General features: G+C 45.5%; 2 protein-coding genes across 4 annotated transcripts; one reads left to right on the top strand and one right to left on the bottom strand.

Moving 5' to 3' along the window:
* The first annotated feature begins 363 nt into the window (after positions 1-363).
* ascc2 (activating signal cointegrator 1 complex subunit 2) lies at positions 364-14,481 on the top strand. 3 transcript variants are annotated; one of them, XM_085295558.1, is made up of 19 exons: positions 364-512; positions 3,341-3,447; positions 3,548-3,706; positions 4,642-4,815; positions 4,914-5,043; positions 5,123-5,190; positions 5,318-5,431; positions 6,347-6,459; positions 6,538-6,612; positions 6,705-6,809; positions 6,906-6,974; positions 7,298-7,372; positions 8,534-8,792; positions 8,958-9,154; positions 10,041-10,160; positions 13,245-13,469; positions 13,542-13,632; positions 13,906-13,997; positions 14,091-14,481. In XM_085295558.1, the coding sequence occupies exons 2-19, from the start codon at positions 3,364-3,366 to the stop codon at positions 14,260-14,262; spliced, it is 2,322 nt and encodes a 773-aa protein (XP_085151684.1). In that variant the 5' UTR covers positions 364-512; positions 3,341-3,363; the 3' UTR covers positions 14,263-14,481. The 3 variants fall into 3 exon arrangements, with proteins under 3 accessions (XP_085151684.1, XP_085151686.1, XP_085151685.1); XM_085295560.1 differs by having other exon boundaries at positions 368-512; positions 3,344-3,447; XM_085295559.1 differs by lacking the exon at positions 364-512 and adding an exon at positions 533-673.
* A 93-nt stretch (positions 14,482-14,574) lies between these two features.
* On the bottom strand, positions 14,575-22,347 carry rnf215 (ring finger protein 215). Its single transcript, XM_085295563.1, has 10 exons — positions 21,931-22,347; positions 21,456-21,608; positions 21,233-21,304; positions 19,797-19,882; positions 19,119-19,173; positions 18,911-19,015; positions 18,577-18,693; positions 17,693-17,836; positions 17,420-17,522; positions 14,575-17,239 (listed from the first exon to the last, which is right to left on the bottom strand). The coding sequence occupies exons 1-10, from the start codon at positions 22,168-22,170 to the stop codon at positions 17,217-17,219; spliced, it is 1,098 nt and encodes a 365-aa protein (XP_085151689.1). The 5' UTR covers positions 22,171-22,347; the 3' UTR covers positions 14,575-17,216.
* Positions 22,348-22,827: the final 480 nt, after the last annotated feature.

Genomic DNA, 22,827 nt, shown 5'->3' with positions numbered 1-22,827 from the left:
ACCTGAAAATATCAGTTATGGACTGGCCTCACAAGAGCCTGGACTGTTGAAACGTAGCGGCATCATCTTGGCAGAGAACAGGACAAGAGACAGCCAACATCCAGTAAAGAGTGTTTAGTGTCCTTCAACAAGCCTGGAGAGTTATTCCTCAAGACACCTTACAAAAATGAGAAGAAAATTCCCAAAGAGTTCAGATTGTGTTCAAGATTGAAAGTAGTCATACCAATCACTGACTTTAAAACTCATTAGTGATTTTGCCTTATATACTGTATTTAATCTTTTTGTGGAAAATGTAAAGAAATTAGGCATTGCTCTTTGGTGCCCACCAGGGGGCGATGTAAACAGCCAACCCTCATTGCACGTCACATGCGTCACGCTGAAGGAAAACAATCTGCGTCACTTCCTGTCTGACACAGATGCTTAGAAAACGTTTGGTAGCAGGAACTGTGGGAAGCTGCTGTGGTGACTCTGATGTGATGGCTGTGAGCCGTTGGGGACAGTGATTCTGAGAGGTGAGCGGGGTCATGTCGCCTGTTTCCTGTTCGGTAGTTCGATGCTGGTGTTCCGGTCCCGGGGGGACGGGTTTGAAGGCACCGGCTGGTTTGACACGTTGTGTTAACGCGTCCATTCATTGCCGCGCTGCTAAACTCTGTGAATAAGTGACAGCTAACAGGTAACTTTAGCTGAGCACGCAGTTAGTTATCAGTCTGAGCTTAGCTAATTACCTGCAGGCTGCTAGCCGTGAACAGGTTAACAGGTTGGAGGTTTTACTAGCTAACTTTACCTTAGCTTCCTAACTAACCGGAGTGGGTTTTTATATGTGTTTCGTTTCTATTTTCAGCTTTCTGAGTAAACCCTTCACGTTAGCTTGCTACAGACTGACTGTGCGTGGCTTAGTTTTTATCATCAGTTAATCCTTTCAGTTTGTTTTGCGAGCATAGAAAGTTTAGAGAGTTTTTCTTTAATACTTTTGGATCTATAGCTTTCAACTTAAGGAATCCATCAGAGGCCTGTACCACGAAGCAGGATTTGGGGCTGAGCGAGGTAACTTCAGGGTTAACCCAGCGTGTCACTGTTATCAAGGTGTGGTACATCGCCATGGTAACTCATGCAGCAGACCTAACCTGCTCAGGTGGAGGTCACGTGCATGATGAGATATGTCAGACCTCTGTACGCGGGTTGTAAGAAGCTCTGATGTTTTTATCTTTCCCTCGTGACCACCTTTAAGAAGTAAAGCAGTCAAGCAAACCAGTTAGTGCACATTAGATTATATAAATCTAAATATAAAAGAACCTGAGATGTGAGAAAATGTGCCTATATATGTATAATAGGAAAAGAAAAACTATACAGGATCTTTGAAATAAATATATTTCACAGCAGTGTAGCAACAGAATAACAGTGTACATTCACCATTCCAGAAATATTACACTGACCTAAATATAGAGTCCCTACCAGTCCAGTTTCAGAATGTGCTTTATACATGTATGGAGAGACGGGAGGGGGGAAGTAGCTGGGGACTGATGCTGCAGGGTTATCGAGGGTTCAAGAGTCTGATGGCTTTGAGAATGAAACTGTTGCAGAATCTGGCTGTCCTGGTCCTGATGCTCCAAAACCTCTTCTCAGAGAGCAGCGGGGAGAACACTGCGTGGTCAAGCTGGGCGGAGTCTCTGATGATGTTATGGGCTCTACTGAGATGTGTTTGTGTGTGATGTCCTAAATGGGTGGATGGTAAGGGAAAGGTGTGCTCTCCTTAACCAGCACAAGAAGTGCAGGTGCTGCTGAGCCCGTTCAACCAGTGTTAATGTGTTCAGTGACCAGTCCGGACGATCATTTATCTGTACTGCAGGGAATTTGGGGGCGATCGTGGCTCAAGAGTTGGGAGTTCGCCTTGTAATCGGAAGGTTGCCGGTTCGAGCCCCGGCTTGGACAGTCTCGGTCGTTGTGTCCTTGGGCAAGATACTTCACCCGTTGCCTACTGGTGGTGGTCAGAGGGCCCGGTGGCGCCAGTGTCCGGCAGCCTCGCCTCTGTCAGTGCGCCCCAGGGTGGCTGTGGCTACAATGTAGCTGCCATCACCAGTGTGTGAATGGGTGGATGTTCAAGGTTCTTTATTTGTCACATGCATAGTTATACAAGTATAACACACAGTGAAATGTAGCCGGGATGACTGGATATGTAAAGCTCTTTGGGGTCCTTAGGGACTAGTAAAGCGCTATATGAATACAGGCCATTTACTGCAGGGAATTTGATGATGCTGACTATCTCCACAGCACTGCTGTTAATGATGAGTGGTGGATGACTGTGCTGTTTTCTCCTGAAGTCAACGATCACTCCTGATCGTTGACAGTAATGAGACCCACCACGATGTGTCAGCAGTGCAAACCACAGTGGACTTGGGACAGAATAAGAATTTCTTTGCATGTTTGTGATTGTCCATTGCTGTGAATACTTGTGCTTTTATTTGAACAGGCTTGTAGCTAGATTAATAAACTCTGGGTAAACTTATCAAGTTGATTTTCACCTTCACAAAACAGCCTGAACCTGATAACTGGAGCAGATTTAGGCAGTTGTTTTAAATTAGAGCTGCACACAAAGAGAGGATCATGCTATTGGACCCATCTTTACACAGTAACCTTAATTGGCGGCCTCCCTGCAGATATGAGGCCCTTTATTGTCTGTGTTACTGCTTTTCAAACAAGCGCAGTGGCTGTTACTCAGTGTTTTGAGTTTTGAAGTGACCTCTGCCCTTTTATTTTGTTTGCTCATCTATTCAGGTTGTTCTTGTGATGTTAGTCTTATAATTAGTCTGTGTGTTAAACCACTGTATGCTCAAAAGATGGACAGTTTTAAGTTGAAACTCCGAGTTGCTGACATGGTTGATATTTGGGACCAGAAAACAAGTTTCAGCAACAAAACATCCATAAGGGATGTCAACGAGAAAATAACGGAGGATCACGTCATGGTATAAAGATCAAACAGATAGTTCGGGACGACGTGTCGGATCCCTATTTAGAATACAAATTCAGTGCACATTTAAAGAGCCTGTATGTAAATGTTTTATTGTGAAAATTTAGTCGGTGCTTTCCAGGTGGCCTGTTTGTTTCCCGTCTTGTGGCTGCTAACAGCTGTGTCAGCTACCACTCAGATGAGTCTGATGGACGCCCACTCTGCTGTCTTTGAGTGCATTAGGTGATGATAGTCCTTACAGGAAGTGGTCAATGCGTTGATCAAGGACTGCCGTCACGGGCTGAAGTCCAGGAGTTTTGCCTTAAAAGTACTACTACTAATAATAATGTAGCTACCTCCAGTAAAATGTACTTTTTTTTTTGTACACTCCATCAGAAGAACCCAGAGAAGGAGCAGCCATGGCCTGTGCTCGAGTGCCACTGGATGAGCAGCAAGTGACCGAGCCTGGCCCTCTGGGAAAGGAGCGCACGCTGCCTGCACTGGTGAGTCGGCACTGATGGTTTTATGCTAATGTTCACTCAGACAGCTGCTCACCTCTCATACTGACCAGGATCCCAACCTGTGCTTTCTGCCATCCATCAGCACCCAGACAGGACAGAGGAGCGCTGTTTCGTGCCTTACAAGCCCCCTCCAGAAGACGGCTCTCCAGCTGACGTGGAGGAGTTTTTAGAACATGCCAGATTCATCACAGAGGACCTGGACTGGCTGCTTGCATTGCCTCATGACAAGTTCTGGTGTCAGGTACAGTCGTGTCAACGTGTTATGTAGAGAAAACTCAACGGCTCGCGCTCTGCAGGACTGCCTGTGTTTTATTTTGTGCAACACAAAGACTAATGCTTCAAACACACCTGCTCTTTAGCAGACAGTAATGTCACATGATCCTGGCCTATGGATGCAGTGTTCATAGACCAGTATTACACTGATCTGTTTCTGTTATCAGAAACATGTTAACAGTTTGTGTTGTACCAAGATGCAAACTGTCAAAAAAACACAAGAAAATTGTGAACAGATAAAAATAATAAAGATTAAAACAATCAAATAAATGAATACATAAATAATGTAAATACAATTAAAAAGATAAATATAAAATAATTATATAAAAGCAAAAAACTGTAATAATAAAATTAATAAAAACTCTATAAACATTAGTACAAACATAACAGTAGACAGTAGGAAAGCTGTTGCCGTGAGAGCGCGTCTCAGTACGTCTCAGTGCCTCTTAGATAATAAAAGCAGGATTATTTTTATGGAACTGTAATAAATCCATGTACAGCATGTGTGGGTAAATAGAGAAGCCTTTAATAAGCTACCAGGTTAGTTTAAGGAAGCAGGGGAATCTCTGTTGTTCAATGAAAAAGGTGCCAAAATGGTGAATGACCGACGGCTCAGAAGCTGCACAAGAAAAAGTCAAGAGGAAAAGACTCAGGAAGGAGTGCAGAGAGAGGCTGATGGTATCAGACATGACCTTCAGCTGCCGAAGGGTCAAGAATAGTTCTTGCTGTGATAGTAAGACTTTAACATTGATGCCACATTCAGGTGCACATTTGTCATTCAGCTGCAGGCGTCCTCTGGAGCCGGGTAGCAGTTTAGATTTCTGGTGACTCACGTGTAGGAAATGGTGCTGATGCTAGAAGATGTTCTCCTCCTGATGTCGCGTGGCCTGTTTCTCCCATCAGGTGGTGTTTGATGAGTCCCTGCAGAGGTGTTTGGACTCTTACCTGCGTCACGCTCCTCGTGGCCTCGATCTCTCCACGCTACCCTCCTCCCCGGCGGTGGCTGACATGCAACGCTCCATCCACAAAGCGGTTTTCTTGACCTTCCTCCGTATGGCCACGCATAAAGAATCAAAGGTAGGAAAACTAGATCTTCAGCGGGTCTTACGGGCTGACGTTGGTGGTGACATAAAGTAGCGCAGTACGAAACCTTAACTTCCTCCACCTCCCTGCAGGAACACTTCTTTACCCCAGCCGTGTTTGGGGAGATCATCTACGAGAACTTTCTGTTTGACATTCCCAAAATTTTGGATCTTTGTGTGCTTTTTGGAAAGGGTAACGGCCAGCTGCTGCACAAGATGATAGGTGAGCTGTGTGTGAAATCTTATTTATGTTTCATGCCAGTTGTTGCACTCCGCTCACTTTCAACATGACGGCCTTTCAGAGAACATCTTTACTCAGCAGCCGTCCTACTACAACGACCTGGATGAGACGGTGGCCACAGTTTTACAGGCGAGAGCCCGCTTTTTGCATTTCACTGAAAAATATCCAAATGTCACAATTCCAAATGAAAAGCACATTGTTTCTGTCGGAGAATATTTGAATGCGCTTTTAACTTTTAACACTGTGTCAACTTCAGGTATTTGACACGGTCCTGCAGAAGTGTGGTCTCCAGTGTGAAGGAGCCACCGCTGCAGAGCCAATGAAGCTGAATGCACACAAAAAACCCACTGCCATGACCATGAGCCAGCAGGTCAGTCAGACAGATGTGTAACAATATGCAGTTAAATAAATAAAATACTGAAACATCTGAGATCCATGAAGGAGACCACATCAGGTTGGCTCTCTCAGTCCATTAACTAAAAGAAAGTGACACAGCTGTGCAGGGTGAAGCTGAGTTTATCAAGTGGTCCATCTTCCTACGATCGAGCCTTCGACTGAACAGATGCAGATTTTCAAAGTCCTTATTGGCACATCGTGTTTGTGCTGAAAGGGAAATGATATCCTTCCTATTAAAACCATCTTAACTGTCGGTTCTCCGAATCGTGTGAGTCGCTGTGAATTGCGGGATGGTATTATCTCCGCCCCTTTCATAAAGGTTGGTCCAGTTTATTTGCTGCTAAATAAGGTGTGAAAGAAGGATTGAAACTCGTTTTTTTTCTTTTTTTTTTTGAGTACAGTGGGTCACTTCCTGTCGCTGTTTTTAAAAAAAACAAAAAACAAAACATGCTGTCATGTTCATTTGTAGCAGCTGTGGATGATAAGCAGAAGAAAAGCAGAAGAAAAAGCGATTTCATTGGGATTAAGGTTAAAAAAAGATTACAGAACCTACAAGAATCAGTTTGTTTCACTGGTTTGGTCACAGTCTCACAGTGTCGTGCAGCTCTCTTCAAATAGAGCTCAGATTCAGAACCTCACGATAACCTTCTGTTCACCCAGGATCTCTAAGGATCTCTTCCATCTAAAAGCCAGCTGTCTATGAGCCGTGCCTCACCTTTAGTGCTCCAGCCTGCTAAACATAGGTTGTTATTATAGGAACAGATTTTTGCACAGTCATTTCAAGATAAAGGCCTGTACCTCGGTGGTGCAACTGGCTTAACTACTAGGCTGACTACGGTTCTACAGAAGGTGTTCTGATTGATAATATCTTTTATAATTTCTGTCCTAGGAACTGTTAGATATAATTTTGTACCTGTGTGACTCAACCACCACCATCAATGCCTTCCTGGACATCTTCCCCGCAGCCTGCACCAGCTTCCAGTCCCACAGCTTCCTCAGCAGGTAGTTACCCTGAAAGTTTACCGTGAGTCGTACCTCCATAAAACCTTCTCACGATCTTTGTGTTTTCTCTGCTGGCAGTCTGACCTCGTTTTATGAGACCGGTGTGCCTGACCTCGAGAAGGCGATCAGAAAGAGAAACTTTGACGATAAAAGGTGAGCGTCTGCTGCGTAAAGACAAAACCAAACAGGAATGTAAGTGCGAGGGGAAACGTTTACCACCTGAGCGATGACAAACTTTCTTATAGTCTTCAGGAGGACCTGTGGAAGAGGCTGTCTCACTCCTGTCGTAAGATGGTGGAGACGGTGCACCTGCTGCTGCACCACACCTGCCTACAACCAATCCTGGAGGGGTGAGACGCCCAGAGTTTTTGCATGGAGATTAGCAGGATTAGCATTACACGTTTAAACAGACACACCCATTAAAACTTCTACTGGTTTCCTCGCAGGAGAGAAAACATGCAAACATTTGCAGAGGAACTGCTGCAATATTTCACATCATTTTTACCTGAGAAAAGGTGAGATGGACGATTAGTAATTTATCTCAGTCTATAAGCCAATATTATAATAAGCACGTTTTCAAACAACAAAGAAAAAAGTTCAAACAACTTTGCAAGTAAATAATGAAATATTAAAATTAACAGAGAAACTGAATTTCATCAGTTATTCACACTGACTTATTGTTGGAGCTGATTGTTTTTGGAAAGTTTGAAACCTTTTCAGTGTTTTGTCGTTCAGTATACGGGTTATTCTGGTTTTTGCTTGAACTCTCTGATTGCTGCTGTAATGAGAAATATGTCATCAAAACTTAAATTTAACATCTGTTTCTTGTTCCTTCCAGATTCTTGACGGACTACGATGAGCAGTTCCCTGTTGCAGACGACATCAGCCTCCTGCAGCAGGCCGTCCCTGTCATGTATCCTCAGCGCTTCACAGCAGGACATTTCTAAAGGCTGTTATGACTAACAGTAGCCTGAAAGCACTCACGCAAACAGTTCAACAACACATGGCCACGATTTTCAAACGTACAAAGAAAGCTGTTGCTACAGCAAGCATTGAAAGCCTCAGAAAACTGCTGAGCCTTCACTGTTGGCTTTCCCTGTGAGCTATGTTGGTTTTAGACGTACTCATTTTAAGTTAAAATAGTTGACCCTGTTTCAAAGTTCACTAATGCCATTAACAAAATGTAAAGAGACCACCACTGTGGTTTGCATTAAGTTTATATCTGCATTCATATGTGCAGTTATGGAAGGACTGGTATTCCAGTGGACCACACTCCAGGCAGTCACTAGAAAACACCAACTTCCAGAAATAAACCACACTCGGTTGCATTGTGTGGGTTGTGTTGCACCATCCGATTGCTGTAAAATAAAGCGTGCGGCACAATCAGAATATATGCATATTTGTGGGTGAGAGATAAAGAGGCAGAGAGGAAGTTCATTTCTCACGTCCACCATAAAGAGAAAAGTCAAAAATACCAAATCACTGATTACTACGTTTACATAAAGGGATGTACAATTTATCCTACTATTATTAATTAGTGATAAAGTGATCGGATTTCCTCCTTTATTATATTTCCGGGCTGTTTTACGTGTTCTGGTAACAGCAGGAACATTAGATGGTAGTTTATCAGCAGATTTATGATAATGTTGGAGCATTTATCTGTTGAGCTGAGCGAGTGTGTGCTGCGTGGGCTCAGCTTAGAATAGAAATACAGTGTTTGTAATTGAAGTGAGATCCAGGAGCGCTCATTTGGCCACTTATGGTGACGCATTTTCATTTCATGAAGGACTTTTAACTTTAACTGGGGATAATGCAGTTTATATATTCAACAGTGGCATTATTGCACTATGTGATGTTTTTTAATTAAGTAATTAAAAACATATGAGAATTTGTTTCATCCCTTATTGTCTTCCATTGTAATATCGTAATATTTAAGCTTCTTAGGGTTCAGACTGTTGCTCTGATGGATGATGGGATGGATCTTAAATCTCAAAGCCAGACTTGGGTCTTAGTGTTGGATGATAAAGTGACTGTTGTTTTCCTCGGTACCTTTCTTAACCACCTTTTGCCTCAGTGATGAGACCAGGATGTCTTACTTGCTCCAGGGAGTTGAAAGTGCCTGGGACAGCGTGGGGCGACGGAAACCACAAAGCCAGACTCGGACTAGTCAGGCTCAAGCTTCTGCATCGCTATCGGCCAATCGGGAACCAGCAGCTGGTGCTGCTGCTTCCTCTTTGGCTGGCTCTAAACCTCAGGAGGTCAGAGAGCCAGCAGAAGGAGAGAGTACGAGGGGAGCAGAGGCCATGCTGGATGTCCCCCAAAGAGGAAACAATGTGAGCTCTGATTGTTACCGCTCAATGCACGATTATAGCAGCCCAGAGATTTTCCTTATTTTCTGTCCTATATATCCTGTTAAAATGGCCAAAGTTTTAAATAATTAGGTCAGCAAAGCTACTGCGATGGAGTCTAAAAACAGCCTGCCTTTGACGTGGTTTCAGGGCGCCGTGTATCCAGTGATCGGGGCGGAGCTGGAGTCTCTGCTGTCATGTATCAGGGACCTACTTCCTGATTTGGGTGAAGGTTTCCTGCTGGAATGCCTGAAGGAATACAACTACAACTCCGAGCTGGTCATCAATAACATCCTGGAGGACCGGTTAGCTCCCAATCTGGCCAAACTGGACCGAGCCATGCCACGGTAACACACCGAGAGATTTATACATAATGCTGATATTTATCATCTGCTCTGTGATCTGACATTTATAGCAGTGTCTAACATAACATTTCTTTATCTAGATAATTTGATTATGTACTTTACTTATGGCGTAATCCATAATAATATGGGATCATATGAAATCTGTCACTGAGAGGCTGCAGTGGGCTAACAGGCTGCTCCATTTCTGCTGAGACCACAGGGTCAGTACATCTGAGCCAGCTTGGCTTGAGCCAACAGTCCAGATTGCTGCTGGTGGAATAGTGCAGAAACATATGTTTTATTATCTTCATTCGTGTTTTTAATGCTGCATATTATACTTCCCAACCTTAATAGCCACAGTTTTCCATTACCTGCACACCACAAAGCAAAAATGATGTCAAACTGCTTTGAGTTTGTGAGTTAATTTGACCTTCCCAGCCTTCACATCTAAAGGAAGTAGAATGGGATGTGGTAGAATGAATCCTGAATGTTTTAGGTGCAGACAGATGTTTCAGGGACGCCACATCTGAACACGGCTGCAGATGAAAACAGAGTCATTGTTCTGGAATAAAAATCTGCATGGTGTGCCTACAGAAGATATTTATAGCAACTTTAATAAACATCTGATGCAGAGAAAAACCTCCAAGGGCAGCAGGACGACAAATGTTTTGCTCACCTTTGTGTTACAGCACACATTTTTCCTTTTCATGTTTTTGTTGAGTCTGCAGTTTTGACGTTTGGGGCTCGTGTGCCTCAGTCTCGGTTCTCTGGGTGGTGTTTAGTGATCTTATAGTTTTAGAGTAGAAAAGTACACACGGTCTGGGTTGTGCTGATCAGTTTTAGATGACTGTAGAGTTTTATGCTATCATGTTTGTCGTGGCTCTTTTAGGCCAGTGAAAGAGGAGCTTCCGGCTGTTCTGAACAACAGATCCAACGTATTTGATGGTGACGAGTTTGACGTCTTCCGCAGAGAGCAGGTGGACATGTCCCGCGTCTGGAAGGGCCGGAGGTAAAAGCACACATCGAGATAATCACCGATCGGGAAGTTTTTTTTTTTTTTTTTTTCTTTTTGTTTTTTTTTTTGGCCTGTCCCGTTTGGCTCTTTTGCATCAGAATTGTTGTCTAAAGGCAAAGAAAGATGCCCAACGGATTTACTTTACCAAACTGACCATCCCAGCCTTGCCGTAATGGTCCATTTGATTCACCTTTTATTGTTTATTTTATTTTCACTTACTGAATACGGGACAGACTTGACTGGGGGAAAGAAAGAGGGAAAGGGAAACAGCTGAGAAGAGGGACGGGGGAGAAGGGCAAAAACCAAAAACCAACAGAACGGGCAGAGAAAAAAAAATGCATATATCAATCACCTGGATCACCTGCTGAGAAAGAAAAAAGAAAGCAAGCAGAAGAGAACAAGAGTAATAGAATAAACAACATCACAATGATATATGGGAATATGACAGTAAATACTAAATGTTAAACATTATTGTGCAGCACATAAGATCAACAGAACACAGTGTGCTTTGAGGTAGGAGCCAAAAAGGGTGTAGTTTGTGGGTGTGATCACCCGTGTGTACATCTGTGAGCATGGACGCGCTTGTTTTTTAAAAGGTTCCTTCATGTAATGATCTGCTAGAGGGTGTGGGGGGGGCCACAGCCCCGTCCTCCAGGGCATGAAGCAGGTGTGGAGGAGATCAAAACTCCAGACATCCAGAGGCCCCCAGAACACAAGAGACCAAGGAAGACCAACAGAGGGGCAGCCGCGCCACTGTCCCAGTAAGAGCTGAGGAGAGTCCCAGATGAGAGCTCACTCAGCAGCCGCGGAGCAGAAGCCAGGGGGAGTTGCAGTGACGCGCCCGTGAGCTCCGCCGGCAGCCAGCTGCGCCTGAGTGACCGAGCCCCAGGCCGAGAGGCCGGGGGCACCCCACCTCCGAAGTGGCCCGAGCGAGCCCCAGGCTCCAGGCCCCGATAAGCGGCCGCCAAGGAGTGAGCCGGTGTGTACCTGGACGCCCACCCCCGGACACAAAGAACCACCAACGCACCGATGTCTGAGGGGGTCTGCCACTGGCAGGGGAAGTGGTGGTAGGGGGAGATAGGCCTCCAAACCTTGGAGGGCCTGAGGTGTCCCCAGAGAGGTGGCGTCTGATACCCAACCTGACATATAGACACAGACATACAGGCACACACAGACACAAACATCCATTCCCACCCTCATGCTCTCATATGCACTTACTCCACACTCAACCAACGTGGAGACAGACATAAAGAGACGTTGTACACACGATCACACTCCCCAAGCGTACTCTACAAACCGGGTCTAGGTGCCCTTGCCACTGGAGGGGGGAACTGCACCCAGACCCAGGTGGTGTTTCCCTTTTCCCTGCGGTGGGGGGAGGCAGACCGCCCCGACTCCGCAGCAGCAGGAAGGCTCCACACTCCAGACCGCAGTTGGACGGCCAACTCCTCCTCCTAGTCCTAGCCCCCCGCTCCAGCAGGTCGCAGAGAGTGGGGGTGAGAGAAGACTCCAAGCCTCCCTCCACCCGCTCATTGTAGTGTTGATGCATGTGTGTTCTAAGGTGCATTTAAAACCCAGGAGGGCATGGAGCTACCTGCCAGAGAGCAGCAGGTAAGCGCATAGTCCCTCCTGCTAACCCTCAATGACTAAGTGTATTTAAAATTGAGAGGTGGGCAACGATGCCAGGGGTGAGGTGTACACCCTGATGGTAATTTGGACTCCGTGTATCGTGCCCACCCCCAAGATCCTATATGTATGTGTAATGAGAGTGTGAGTAATGTGAATGTCTAAGTTGTGGGATAAAATTGAGGCAGAGGCAGCCAGAAGGGGACAGAGGGGGGGGTAGCCTCCTCTGCACCCTGGTGACATACCCCTACTCCAAGGCCCTGCATGTGTGGGTGGTTGTGGTGGAGCGGGAAGAGGGAGGCAGCTGGAGATGGGGAGGGAAGGAAGGGAGGGGCAAGTGACCCCTCCCTGGGGCCAGCTCCCCCGCTGACCCCAGTAGGCACCCCCATACTCCGCGACCCGCCAGGGAAGGGGGGCCCAGGCCCATCCAGACCGGGCCCAGTGCAGCAGCGCCGCCCGGCCCCACAGAGCCCGGGACAGTCCACCCAACCCCACCACAGAGAAAACTGCACCCACCCCACCATCCACTCATCTTCCAGACTACATAAGACAGTAAACACCCAGGCTGAGATCTTCCTCCACCTCTCCTGTATCTCCCCCTCCTGCAGAGGGAGCTCCTGAGGAGAGGAGAGCTCCTGCAAGATGTGACAATCTCCCCCACCAGTTGAAGAGCCCCCCAGGTGGCTCGACGCACCGGCGGCACCCTGCTCCAGGGCTGGGCCCCCATGCACCCACCCGCCCACAACCCCGGCAACACACCAACCAGGACCCAAGCCCCCGAGGCCCGGTCCGGGTCCCAGCCCAGAGACGGAGCACCCCCAGAACCTCACGCCCATCCCGGACCCACCCAGGGGCAGCCAGGCTACCAGGTCAGTAACCCACGTCCGTCAGCACAGACCCTCCCCTAGCCCCGCTGCACGCAGCCGCGAGGAAACAGTCACCTGAGAGCCAACAGAGCCCCTAACCGGACATGACCGCTACCCCGGGTTGAGCCCCCCAAGGAAGATGCCTCCGGGGAACCCCCCGACGCCCTAAGCCTGTCCCTACCCCCACACCAATCACAACAGTGAAGGCGGGACCAAACTATGACCCCCCACCCCCACTAGGTGATGGAGCTGATCAAAGGAGCCCAGAGCAATTGATCTGATGTGGTGGCAGAGGCTGTGTCAAGACTAATGTAATCTAATAGATAATTTCTATATTGGTTAGAATTAAGATTATTTTTATTTTTCCAGTTCATGAGGACTGTTTTCTTGGCTATGCATAGGGCAGTGAAAACCATATGGGAACCGATCGGGAAGTTAAAAAGAAAGTGGACGTGTTTTCAGTGTCAAATCTACCAGGTCCAGAGTAATATGTTCAGATGTTCACTTCCGTGCTGCTCTTATTTCAGGATGTTTGGCTCATAACTCAAACTCTGCGTGCCCTTAAAGACGCTTTGTTTTCCTGCAGGAAAGGTGAGAACGTTCGGGAGATGCTGAACGACAAGCGGCACATAGCGGAGCAGAAAGCTCGTTATCACACGTACGAGACAGTGGTGGACGAGGTCATCGTCGAACCCGGAGAATCCGCGACGGCCTACGAGCTGGACGACTATGACGACGAGTACGACGACACCTACGACATGAACCAAGTGGGCGCCAACGACCTAGACGGAGATTCTTTACTGACCAGAAGGTATCTTTGGTGTCGCTGATTATGATGGAGTGGAGACGCAGCGAGCCGGAATTAATTTCTGTTCCTCTGCAGGCCGTTCACGGTACCGCAGGTACTGAGAAAAGGAAACAAGGAAGAAGACGAGGAGGACGATCAAGACGATCAAGAGGAAGATGCTTCAAAGGTACGGAGATCATTTGATTGGATTTGAAATCTTTAATGCTGTGCGATGATGGAGTTTAGAAAATGTTGATGTTAATCTGTTACCTCACAGCTGCCTTGTTATTACGCGGAAGTCACACTTTCCATATATGATTTAACTTGCCGAAGTTTCAGCATTTAAATGGTTTGGTTATTTATGATTTGCCCTCAGCCCCCGTGATCGGCTTTGCACCACCACATTTCTAGAATCCTGGACAGTCCGTGTCTTATTGTTTGTCACTTCCTTTTATTTCAGAGCACTGTAAACAGGGACCAGTTCGTGCAGGACCCGGCTGTGCTGAGGGAGCGAGCCGAGGCTCGAAGAGCAGCCATGCAGCAGAGGAAAGGGTAAAGACGATGCTCAGTTTGCGCAGGTTCACTCTGCTCAGCTGTTTCCGTCCAACATGTTCTTGAAAATATGTGCCGTCTTCCCTCCTGCAGCTTCCGGCCAGAGCGTTCCAGCAACGTGGCTGGCCGACCCAAAGGACAAGGACAAACCACTGAGACGTTACAGGACCGGCGAAAGAAGGAGACCAACAAGAGCCGTGTAGCCAACCACAACCGGCGCAGCATGGCCGACCGCAAGAGGAACAAAGGCATGATCCCCTCCTGACCTGTGGCTCAACCGCAATGGACTGATGGGAGAAGGGGAGGATGAGGTGTGCGTGAAAGCTGAAGGATCTGGGCTCTGGTGTGGTTCTGGTTTGACTGTGGTTCAGGTTCCAGTCACTGTGAAGGCCGTCACAGATTTCGTTAGTTTTCAGAATGGTTTCGGTAAAACTGCATTTTGGCTTTTTCTTTTATTAAAAGTTGCCAACAAGCTTTACTGAAATAGTTGAGAGATCTGTGTCGTGTTTGAGCCCAAAGGATTTTATTCTATAGTTCAATAAACATCAAGTGTGAGCGAAGGACTGACGATAAAGAATAACATGTAACAAATCATTTTATTATTAAGATCCAGGGTGATCTAACAAAGTTTCTTTGACATCATCATCATCATCAACAAACAGACTACATAGGAATAAAAGGAGGAGACGTTCAGGAGTTCCTTCTGTAGCTGGAAGAACAATTACTGACCTGGAGATCAAGTCTGGAATTCAGCGGCCGACTCGTCCTGTTCGAGCATGTGCGAAAGCTGCTGCACGCGTGTATCATCATCTACTCCGCTCACACCACTGCTGTCCAGACTTCACCATAAATGAGGAAACTCCAACTCATAACGATGCTGTCGTTTGTGTTTGGAAGCACTTTCTGCAAGGATGGTCCTCGTGGAGAACTTCCTACACACTGCCATGCACACGCTATTTTCTATTCAGCGATGAGCTTTTTGTAACAATTTCAGCACAAAGTTATGCTTTTTGGAGTTGGCATTGCAAAAAAACATCACAAAATAAATACAATAAAACTATATGTTTAACATACTTTGAGTTTGTGGTTATTGGCAAAGTTTGGAAATAATTAGATTAAATTCCCGTTTTGCAGTAGGAACACACTTCAGAGTAAAAACGGTGATAATTATCTTCAGCTTTGGTAAGTACACGGCTTCTTTTCTGTGTTTCAGCACTGCAGAGATTTACTTTAATCACAGTTTGGATATGTCGTCTTCCAAAGAGCTGTTTGACATTTTTACTTAAAATCAGGTGAGAATGTTGTTACTGTGTTAGTAAATTGTACGAACCTACTGCCATTTACATCAAACACAGGGACAAAAAAACCAAAACTCAACTATGTCCAAACATGATTAAATCTGCCTGTCAGCACCTCTGCACTTCATTAACTCAATAGTCTTGGCTTGTAATTGAAAATGTAAAAATGGTTGTGCAGTGGATTTAGTTCAGTTTAATTTCCATATCTAAGTATATATACATTATTGTTAGGTAAACCTCTGGGAGAGAAAACTAAAAAGACAAAGACAAAAAACAGATGACCCTCTTATGAGCGGAACTTGGCAACAGTGGAAAGGAAGAACTCCCTTTTGACAGGAAGAGCTCGCTTCATCTGGACTTTCCCTCCAACCTTAAATTGGATAAACTGTTCTGAAAAAGAGATGGACCGACAACCCCACCCTTGAAGGCGTTACATGTAATGTTCAGTCAATTCTAACCAGTTAACCCTGACCTGTCCCAAAGCCTCTGGCCCTGATTGGTTTCTGTGATTTCAGGATTGGACAGGAAATGATGTCGGTCCTCCGTTTCATTCGTTTTCCTGTGGACAGACTCCAACACCAGCTTTTGGACTACAGCTGTTAACAGACTATCCTGATGCCTCAGTTAACCTGGTGTGTCAACATGTGAGCGACTTCCCCACCCGTTGCAGATTCTGGGTGGAGCACAGACTGTATACAAAAGTCCTGTTGCATAAACTGCTGTTTGCCCACTACCTGACGTTTTATTCAATAAGACTTGAAAGTGACAACAGGGTTTATGAAAGCTAACAAAGAAAGAGAGCTGAAGGTAATTTTAAGTAGATTTTTATGCAACCAGAACTCTTTCTGGAGCCACAGAGGAGAGAGAGATTTAAGGCCCGTCCACAGGCTACATCCAAATTAGCAGCCCTGCAGCTCATTGGTAAGGAAAGAGGATGGGCCATAAGCTAACGAGGTTCTGGTATTCTGATTCTTTAGGATGGAGCCAGACTTGCTGTCATTTCAGTCTGGCTTCATTTTTTTTTCTTTTCTTTAAATCTTAGAAACACGAGTGGAATTCTTCTCATCAAACTGCAGAATTCAAATTTCCCAAAGATAATTCATTTAAATGGAAAATAAGAGCTGAAAAGACACTGCAGCAGATCTATGATTTGTAAAGTAAAACTGTAGCAGCTGTGAGAGCACTCGTTACACAGAGCTTCATAAAAAGGGACAATATCCTTCTATGCTGCCAACACAATCCTACCTGTTCAGCATCACTGATTGTGCAGGTGAAACTAAACTGGCTGCTGATGTATGCTAAGCATGATTAATTGCAGGAAAAATAAATAAAATGGTAAAGGAGGAGTTTAAGGATGTGTTTTTTTCCCTACATGATACCAGCTGGTACACACTGACTCCTGCACTACGACTACAGAAGCTCTACAACTACCACTGAACTGCAAAGTACCAAAGACGACCATTTTTTAAACTTTCAGTCCTCCCTGGTTGTTGGTTACTGACATCATTTTGACCTAAAGTGAACCAGGTGATCAGTACATCCACACTAAAAACATAAAAGCATTGAACGCCTTTGCACCAGCAGCTGACTCAGATACTGAGGTTGTCAGTTTTTACACATACTGATCCCAGAAACAGTTGCATTTGCTGCTGTTTACACACCGAGTTGTACAGTAACGAGATCTCAAGAAGAAATTCTGTTCACAGATAACACGACCAGTGGGGAACTTCGTAGTACTGCTTTAAACTACCACTGTATGTTGTAGAGGTTAAAATCTGATGGCCGGTCAGCAGCGACGACAAGTTTATGCTCCCAAATCCACAGCTGGAAGGAGGAAGTGTTGAGGTCGCTTTAACCAAAAACAAAAAATAAGTGTCACTGAGGTCGGGATGTGAACCGACTCCCCGAGATGAAACGACTGTTAGCTGTCTTTGCAGATGCTGCCTGGAGAGGAAAAGATTCAGACACACATTTCAGTCCCGGTCGTGAAAACGATTAGACTGACAAAGACTTGAGACTTTAAAAGATCAGCCTTCTTCCACTGCAGACTAAAGTGTTTTACTACAAGTAATTTTAAGCCTTTACAAGAGGATGACAGAGGCGTGTACGAGTGTGTAAACTCACTGAGGATGCTGCGCTTGCACAGAGGACAGGTGTGCTGCAGCAGCAGCCAGGGGTCGACACAGTCTCTGTGATACTCGTGAAGACACGGCAGCACCCGCAGACACTGAGACGACATTTTATAGATGCATCATTTATTTAAATCACAAAGTTAGCCAAAAAGCAGAGCGTGTTTGACTATTTACTCTCATCATTCACAGTCACTCCCTTCTTACTGAATTAAACAGAGTTATAGTGTGTGTGTGTGTGTGTGTGTGGGGGGGGGTGTCGGCTGACCTGGTTGTTGTTAAAAGGCTCCAAACAGACGGCGCAGGTTTCCGCCTCTGCCAGCTGCGACGGGTCACACCAGGGTTTGGGCTGACGGTATCGTTTGGTCTTCAGGGATGACATCCTCTTCAGAACGTCCTGTTTGGGAAGGAGCTGAAAAACACAGTTCAATTCAATTCAATTGTATTTATATAGCGCCAAATCACAACAAAAGTCACCTCAAGGCGCTTCATGATACAGAGAAAACCCAACAATCATATGACCCCCTATGAGCAAGCACTTTGGCGACAGAGGGGAGGAAGAACTCCCTTTTAACAGGAAGAAACCTCCGGCAGAACCAGGCTCAGGGAGGGGCGGGGCCATCTGCTGCGACCGGTTGGGGTGAGAGAAGTAGCCAGCAGAACATCTCATGTACCGCTGATTTTTATTTCTGTGTGGGTGTAATTGTAGAGACGTTAGCTCATAGTATTAGATGACTTGAGGTGAATGTTGTTGTGATTTTAGTGTTATATAAATAAAATTTAATTGAAACTGCACGACAGAGGCCTGACTTAAAGTTCTCCTCACAGACAGCTTTTGTTTTGTGTAGGCTGCTTTGTTGTGCTCTTTGCCTCGAGCCTCTGTACTGCGGAAGTTTACACATTTGCTTAATGAACGCAAGGTCGCCGATTCACTCCCAGCCACACACACTGAGGTTACATCAGGAAGGCATCCAGCATTTAAAAATATCTGCTCTCAACTGTTGCTGAGAGCAGATACCTCAGGAACAGTTGCTGCTGTTTGAATCTTTTATTTGAAAGGAGCAGCCAATCAGAAAAACTTGGCTTAAAAAGGGGGGGGGACCCGAGGGGCTGTGCCAAAGCAAATTTTAAATAAAAAACATAATTGTCTACCTCTAAGTCGTCGTTCAGCTGGCGGCCTTGGTACTGCCAGCGAGCCTGAACGATGACTCCTGTGCTGAGGATCAGAGCCACCAGGAGGACGGTGTCCCACAGCTGCTGCAGGTACTTCTGTGAAGCAGCAACAACACGGATTCCTCTACATCACAAACAAGAAAAGTCTTCCAGATAAATTAGCTTATATTTCTAATTCTGTACCGTTCCATCTAATCGGGTTATCTTGACAAGTAGGAAGTCAGAGGTTTAGGCTCTAACACGAGTTACTCACTCGGCTCCTATGCAGCAGCTTAAAAGCAGACGTGTGTTTGACTGTGTCGTGTTTGCCCACCTGGACCTGAGAGTTGGTCTCGCCGGTGCAGATGACCCCCTGCCACTCCCCGTAGCGACCTCCTCTCGACCGCCCGCAGCTGGACCACAGCGTGAGCGTGGCTCCCTGCCCGAACACACAGCAGCAATGCGCTCACTGTCAGCTCAGCCTGTCATCTGTTCACTCACCACTGGAGGGTGCTAACAACTGAGATGGGTGTGGATCTCACCAGGTTGTCCTGCAGGATCGTCCTGTATGTGATTTTTGCCGTCGCCTGAAGGCCCCTGTGAAGAGGTCGGTGCAGATTTAGGTGCCGATAAAAATCATCTGCCACCTTCCAGTCCTCCTGCTTTGTTTGCATTTTTCTCCATTAGTGTTTCCAACAACCAACAAGCGCAGACTGCATATCAATGATGGCTAAGAACATCTGCATCCTCTCTCACGGGCAGCAGAGGGTGACATTTGTGACATCTACTGGACTCAATCACTACTTGTAAGTTTTTTTCATACAACACAGTGCTTGTATTGTGAAATACGGACACACTGATGCTGCCATTTTCAAATCCACATAAGACACATTTGACATGAAAGCCTATCGATAAATTGTAAACATCTCGCCTTGATGTGATTCTCCTGTCTCAGTGAGGCTGTTGAAATTGAGTGTGGCAGAACCTGAGTTTACTGCATGCATGCTTGAAATACCCTTGAAACCCATTTTTAAGGTAAGTTAACCTCCCACTGTTACTTTTTGAAGTTGTTCTGTGAAACTATGCAGGGCGCATTCAAATTAATGCACAGTTTCCATCAGCGTTCCGTCCCTCTGAATTGCAAACACATGTGCCATTATATGCAACTCACACTCATGGACGCATGTATGCAGCTGCATCTCTGATAATCAGGCACTGACCTGAGCAGTGCTCCGATCAGCTTGGTCACATTTTCTGATGTCTGGATCACAATGATGGGCTTGGACAGCACCTGGGATAAATCCATCTACAAACAGGAAAAACAGGGTTAAGAATTCAGCAGACTGAAATGTAAACACAGTCAGAGCTGTGCAGTTGAAAAAGACTTATTTAATGATATCTGCATGTTTCCATGCTTAATGGTGGCTCTTCAATTAAGTTAGATACAACATAAAATACTATAATAGTCTCATATGAGAAAATAGAAATAGAGGTTGCGGCAACATCAAAAGCGGATTTACACAGTAAACCTAAAACAGCCACCAGCATTATTACTGTCAATGATCTGATAAGAAGCATGCACAGAGTGCAACAACGGCACATTTGGCTGGGCTGTTATGAAAGAAAGGTTCAAAAAACAAAAACCCTTTTCATCATGCTGTGTACTGTATGTCCTCTCACTGGCTTAATAAACATTACATTCGGCCTCTCTTGCAGACAAAGAGTTAGCTGAGGTGCTTTGTGATTTACTAAATTATGAAGCGTACTTCCTAAACGATCAACACAAAAAGGTAAATGACACACAGGTTCATGAATGTCAGGAAATTTTGAAGAAAACAAATGTATGTTTCTCAGGTTTTCAGGGTCAGAGTTCATGTTTCAGGTCCAAACAATTCTCTTCCTCCTCATCGCCTGAAGAATCCCAGCAGAGCCTGCTCTTGAAGAGGTCTCCTCCTGTAAAAGGGAGTTCTTCCTTCCCACTGTTACCAAAGGGTGTTCACAAGGGGTCATCTGACTGTTGGCGGTTTTCTCTCTTATACTGCGATCAGTACAGTTACATCTGAGATCATAAAATAAAGCAGCAGTTTGGCTATGATAAAACTATTAATGATGAAGTTGTATCAAACGTGCCTCCCCGCTTAGATGTCTGCTGGGAGGGAGTAAGATGTGAGGACAGGGAAACGAGAAAGGCAGCTGGGTTACACTCATGGGAACTGTAGGTGCTGCTCTCAGATGATCCTCTCAGTTTCACTCTTCTTGAGGGATTCATGAAGAAATCCAAAAAAGCTTCTGCAAAGACATCCTTTTATGTTGTTGTCATCTCTGTCGCTTGGGGACTTCACTGGACCTAAACCTCAGATCTGTTTCTAATAGAATGTGAACATTTGAACTGTTGTTATATATGCAGCCATTTTTATGCCTTGTCCTGACACAGACTGGCATGAGGATGTTCACACTCCAGCGGCACTTGCAGTATAACCTGCAACTTTACTTTCAGCCTGTAACTTGCATCGGGGTCATGTACATGGACTGGCACATGTAAAAATAAGTCAAATAAGGAAAACGTCTGAGGAAGTTGCCGTACAGTTATGATGGAAAAGATGGAGAAACAAGATCCGTATCAACTGCAGACACATCCTTCTTTCTGACTTTTTACCTCACTGACGGTGTTTTGGTTGAGAGCCAGAATAATCAGCGCCGACGCTCCGAGGACCAACGCTCGCTTCATCTTGAACAGAGAGAAATCGATGTTACCTTTCAGGTTTAACTAAAATACTTCTAAAATACTGAAAACAGACTGATCACAGAACTAAAGCAGAAAGGCAATGTGGAACATGTGAAAACTAAGCAGTTGACTGAACTGTACAAATACCACTCACTTTATTTACCACAGCATCAGCGAAGGACTCCTGGTTCCCAGTCGAGGCTTTGCTTTCGTCTATCTCCACGGGCACAACCCCGATCCACGGCTCCTGCTTCTTGATGTCAGCCTCGTCTTCTCCTTCGTCCACTGGTGTCACCTCATCTCTAACCTAAAGACAAAGGACAGGGAAACAGGCTGAACATCTGCCCTGCACCAGGGTGGAAGTTCTGACGGGTGATTGTTGATCTGTTTTTAATATTAGTACATCTTCTTTTATCTCTTTTACCTGAAAGGTGTGATTGGTCCACATACAAAAAAGGCAACACGTTAAAGTTAAATTTTTCTATCTAAAATCTTATTTTAAGCCAAAAAAAATAAAACGTAGTTAACAAAACAAATTGTTATTTTGGGCTCGTGTCACCCGCGTGTACCACTCTATTAAAGGACCAGGACAAGAGCCGAGCAGCTTTGACCCCCCCAGGCCCACTCACCAGGACCAGGTCTGCCTCCAACTCTTCTCGCTCCTCGTCCCGCTGCTCGGAGCTCCCACCGCCCAGGCTGGACTCAACCACCTCCCCCTGGAGCAGGTCGCTCGCATCTGGCCGCTGTTCCAAGAAAACCTCTACCAGAGCAACCTGCTCCGCCACCGCCAGCAGCCCCGGCCACCGCAGCAGCAGCAGTAGCAGGAGCGGTAACGACACCCCGAGGCAGCACCAGCGAGGGGAAGCCATGACCCCCAAAACAACACAGAGGAAATAGAGCAAAAAACTGCAATAAATCCACGGTTTTAATCAACTGTCAGACATTGTTTTGGAAAAGCCGTAGCGCTTCCCTTCGCCAGTTAGCTCGCAGAGCCCCGGAGAATGTAAACAAGAAAAACAGCTTCCGGTCGAACCCGGAAGCTGCAGGATAATTATTCTCTTGCATAGGAAAAACGCAAAAAAGGCCCTTTAGACAGCATCGACAGAAATTAAATCACATGCTAATGCTGTTGATTAGCTATCGATGTATCACACTGGTTATGAACTGCCAACTTTAGCATATGACTGTTTCTCACGCTAGCGTACAGTCGCTGAGCTTTTAATTTAAACAGAGACGAATAAAAACACCGAGAGAAGTACTCTCCCACACTTCCTTTTTCGCTTTAAAGCTAGGCCTCAACCCTACAGCTAAAGTTCCGTATAAAACATTTTCAAAACGGCCTGGTGTTTATACTAAGATGGTGAATAACTAAATTCCCTTTATCAAAGTCTAATATTTTTCAGAAAGCACTGGAGATAAAAATCAGGATCTTTTAACAAGTTCATTTTCTCACTTGCCCGGTACGATATAGGATAGCACACTCACACATTATTAGTTTTAATGATAAATTAAAACGAATAATACGC

Source organism: Mchenga conophoros, linkage group LG12 (assembly GCF_057382185.1).
Source record: "Mchenga conophoros isolate Kocher_MC1m ecotype Shallow Benthic linkage group LG12, M_conophoros_male_GT1.1, whole genome shotgun sequence".
Classification (NCBI taxonomy): Eukaryota; Metazoa; Chordata; class Actinopteri; order Cichliformes; family Cichlidae; genus Mchenga; species Mchenga conophoros.
The sequence above is the reverse complement of the archived record's forward strand: the minus strand, read 5'-3'. Positions and strand labels throughout refer to the sequence as shown.

Coding starts and splice junctions, on each gene's coding strand:
- rnf215 (XM_085295563.1), bottom strand. CDS start 22,170: ATGGCTTCCCCTCGCTGGTGCTGCCTCGGGGTGTCGTTACCGCTCCTG. Junction 18,694..18,910: donor AGACCAACTCTCAGGTCCAG/GTGGGCAAACAC, acceptor GCTGCTTCACAG/AAGTACCTGCAGCAGCTGTG. Junction 17,523..17,692: donor AGCCTTTTAACAACAACCAG/GTCAGCCGACAC, acceptor ATGTCGTCTCAG/TGTCTGCGGGTGCTGCCGTG.
- ascc2 (XM_085295558.1), top strand. CDS start 3,364: ATGGCCTGTGCTCGAGTGCCACTGGATGAGCAGCAAGTGACCGAGCCT. Junction 6,613..6,704: donor AGAAACTTTGACGATAAAAG/GTGAGCGTCTGC, acceptor ACTTTCTTATAG/TCTTCAGGAGGACCTGTGGA. Junction 9,155..10,040: donor CTGGACCGAGCCATGCCACG/GTAACACACCGA, acceptor TGGCTCTTTTAG/GCCAGTGAAAGAGGAGCTTC.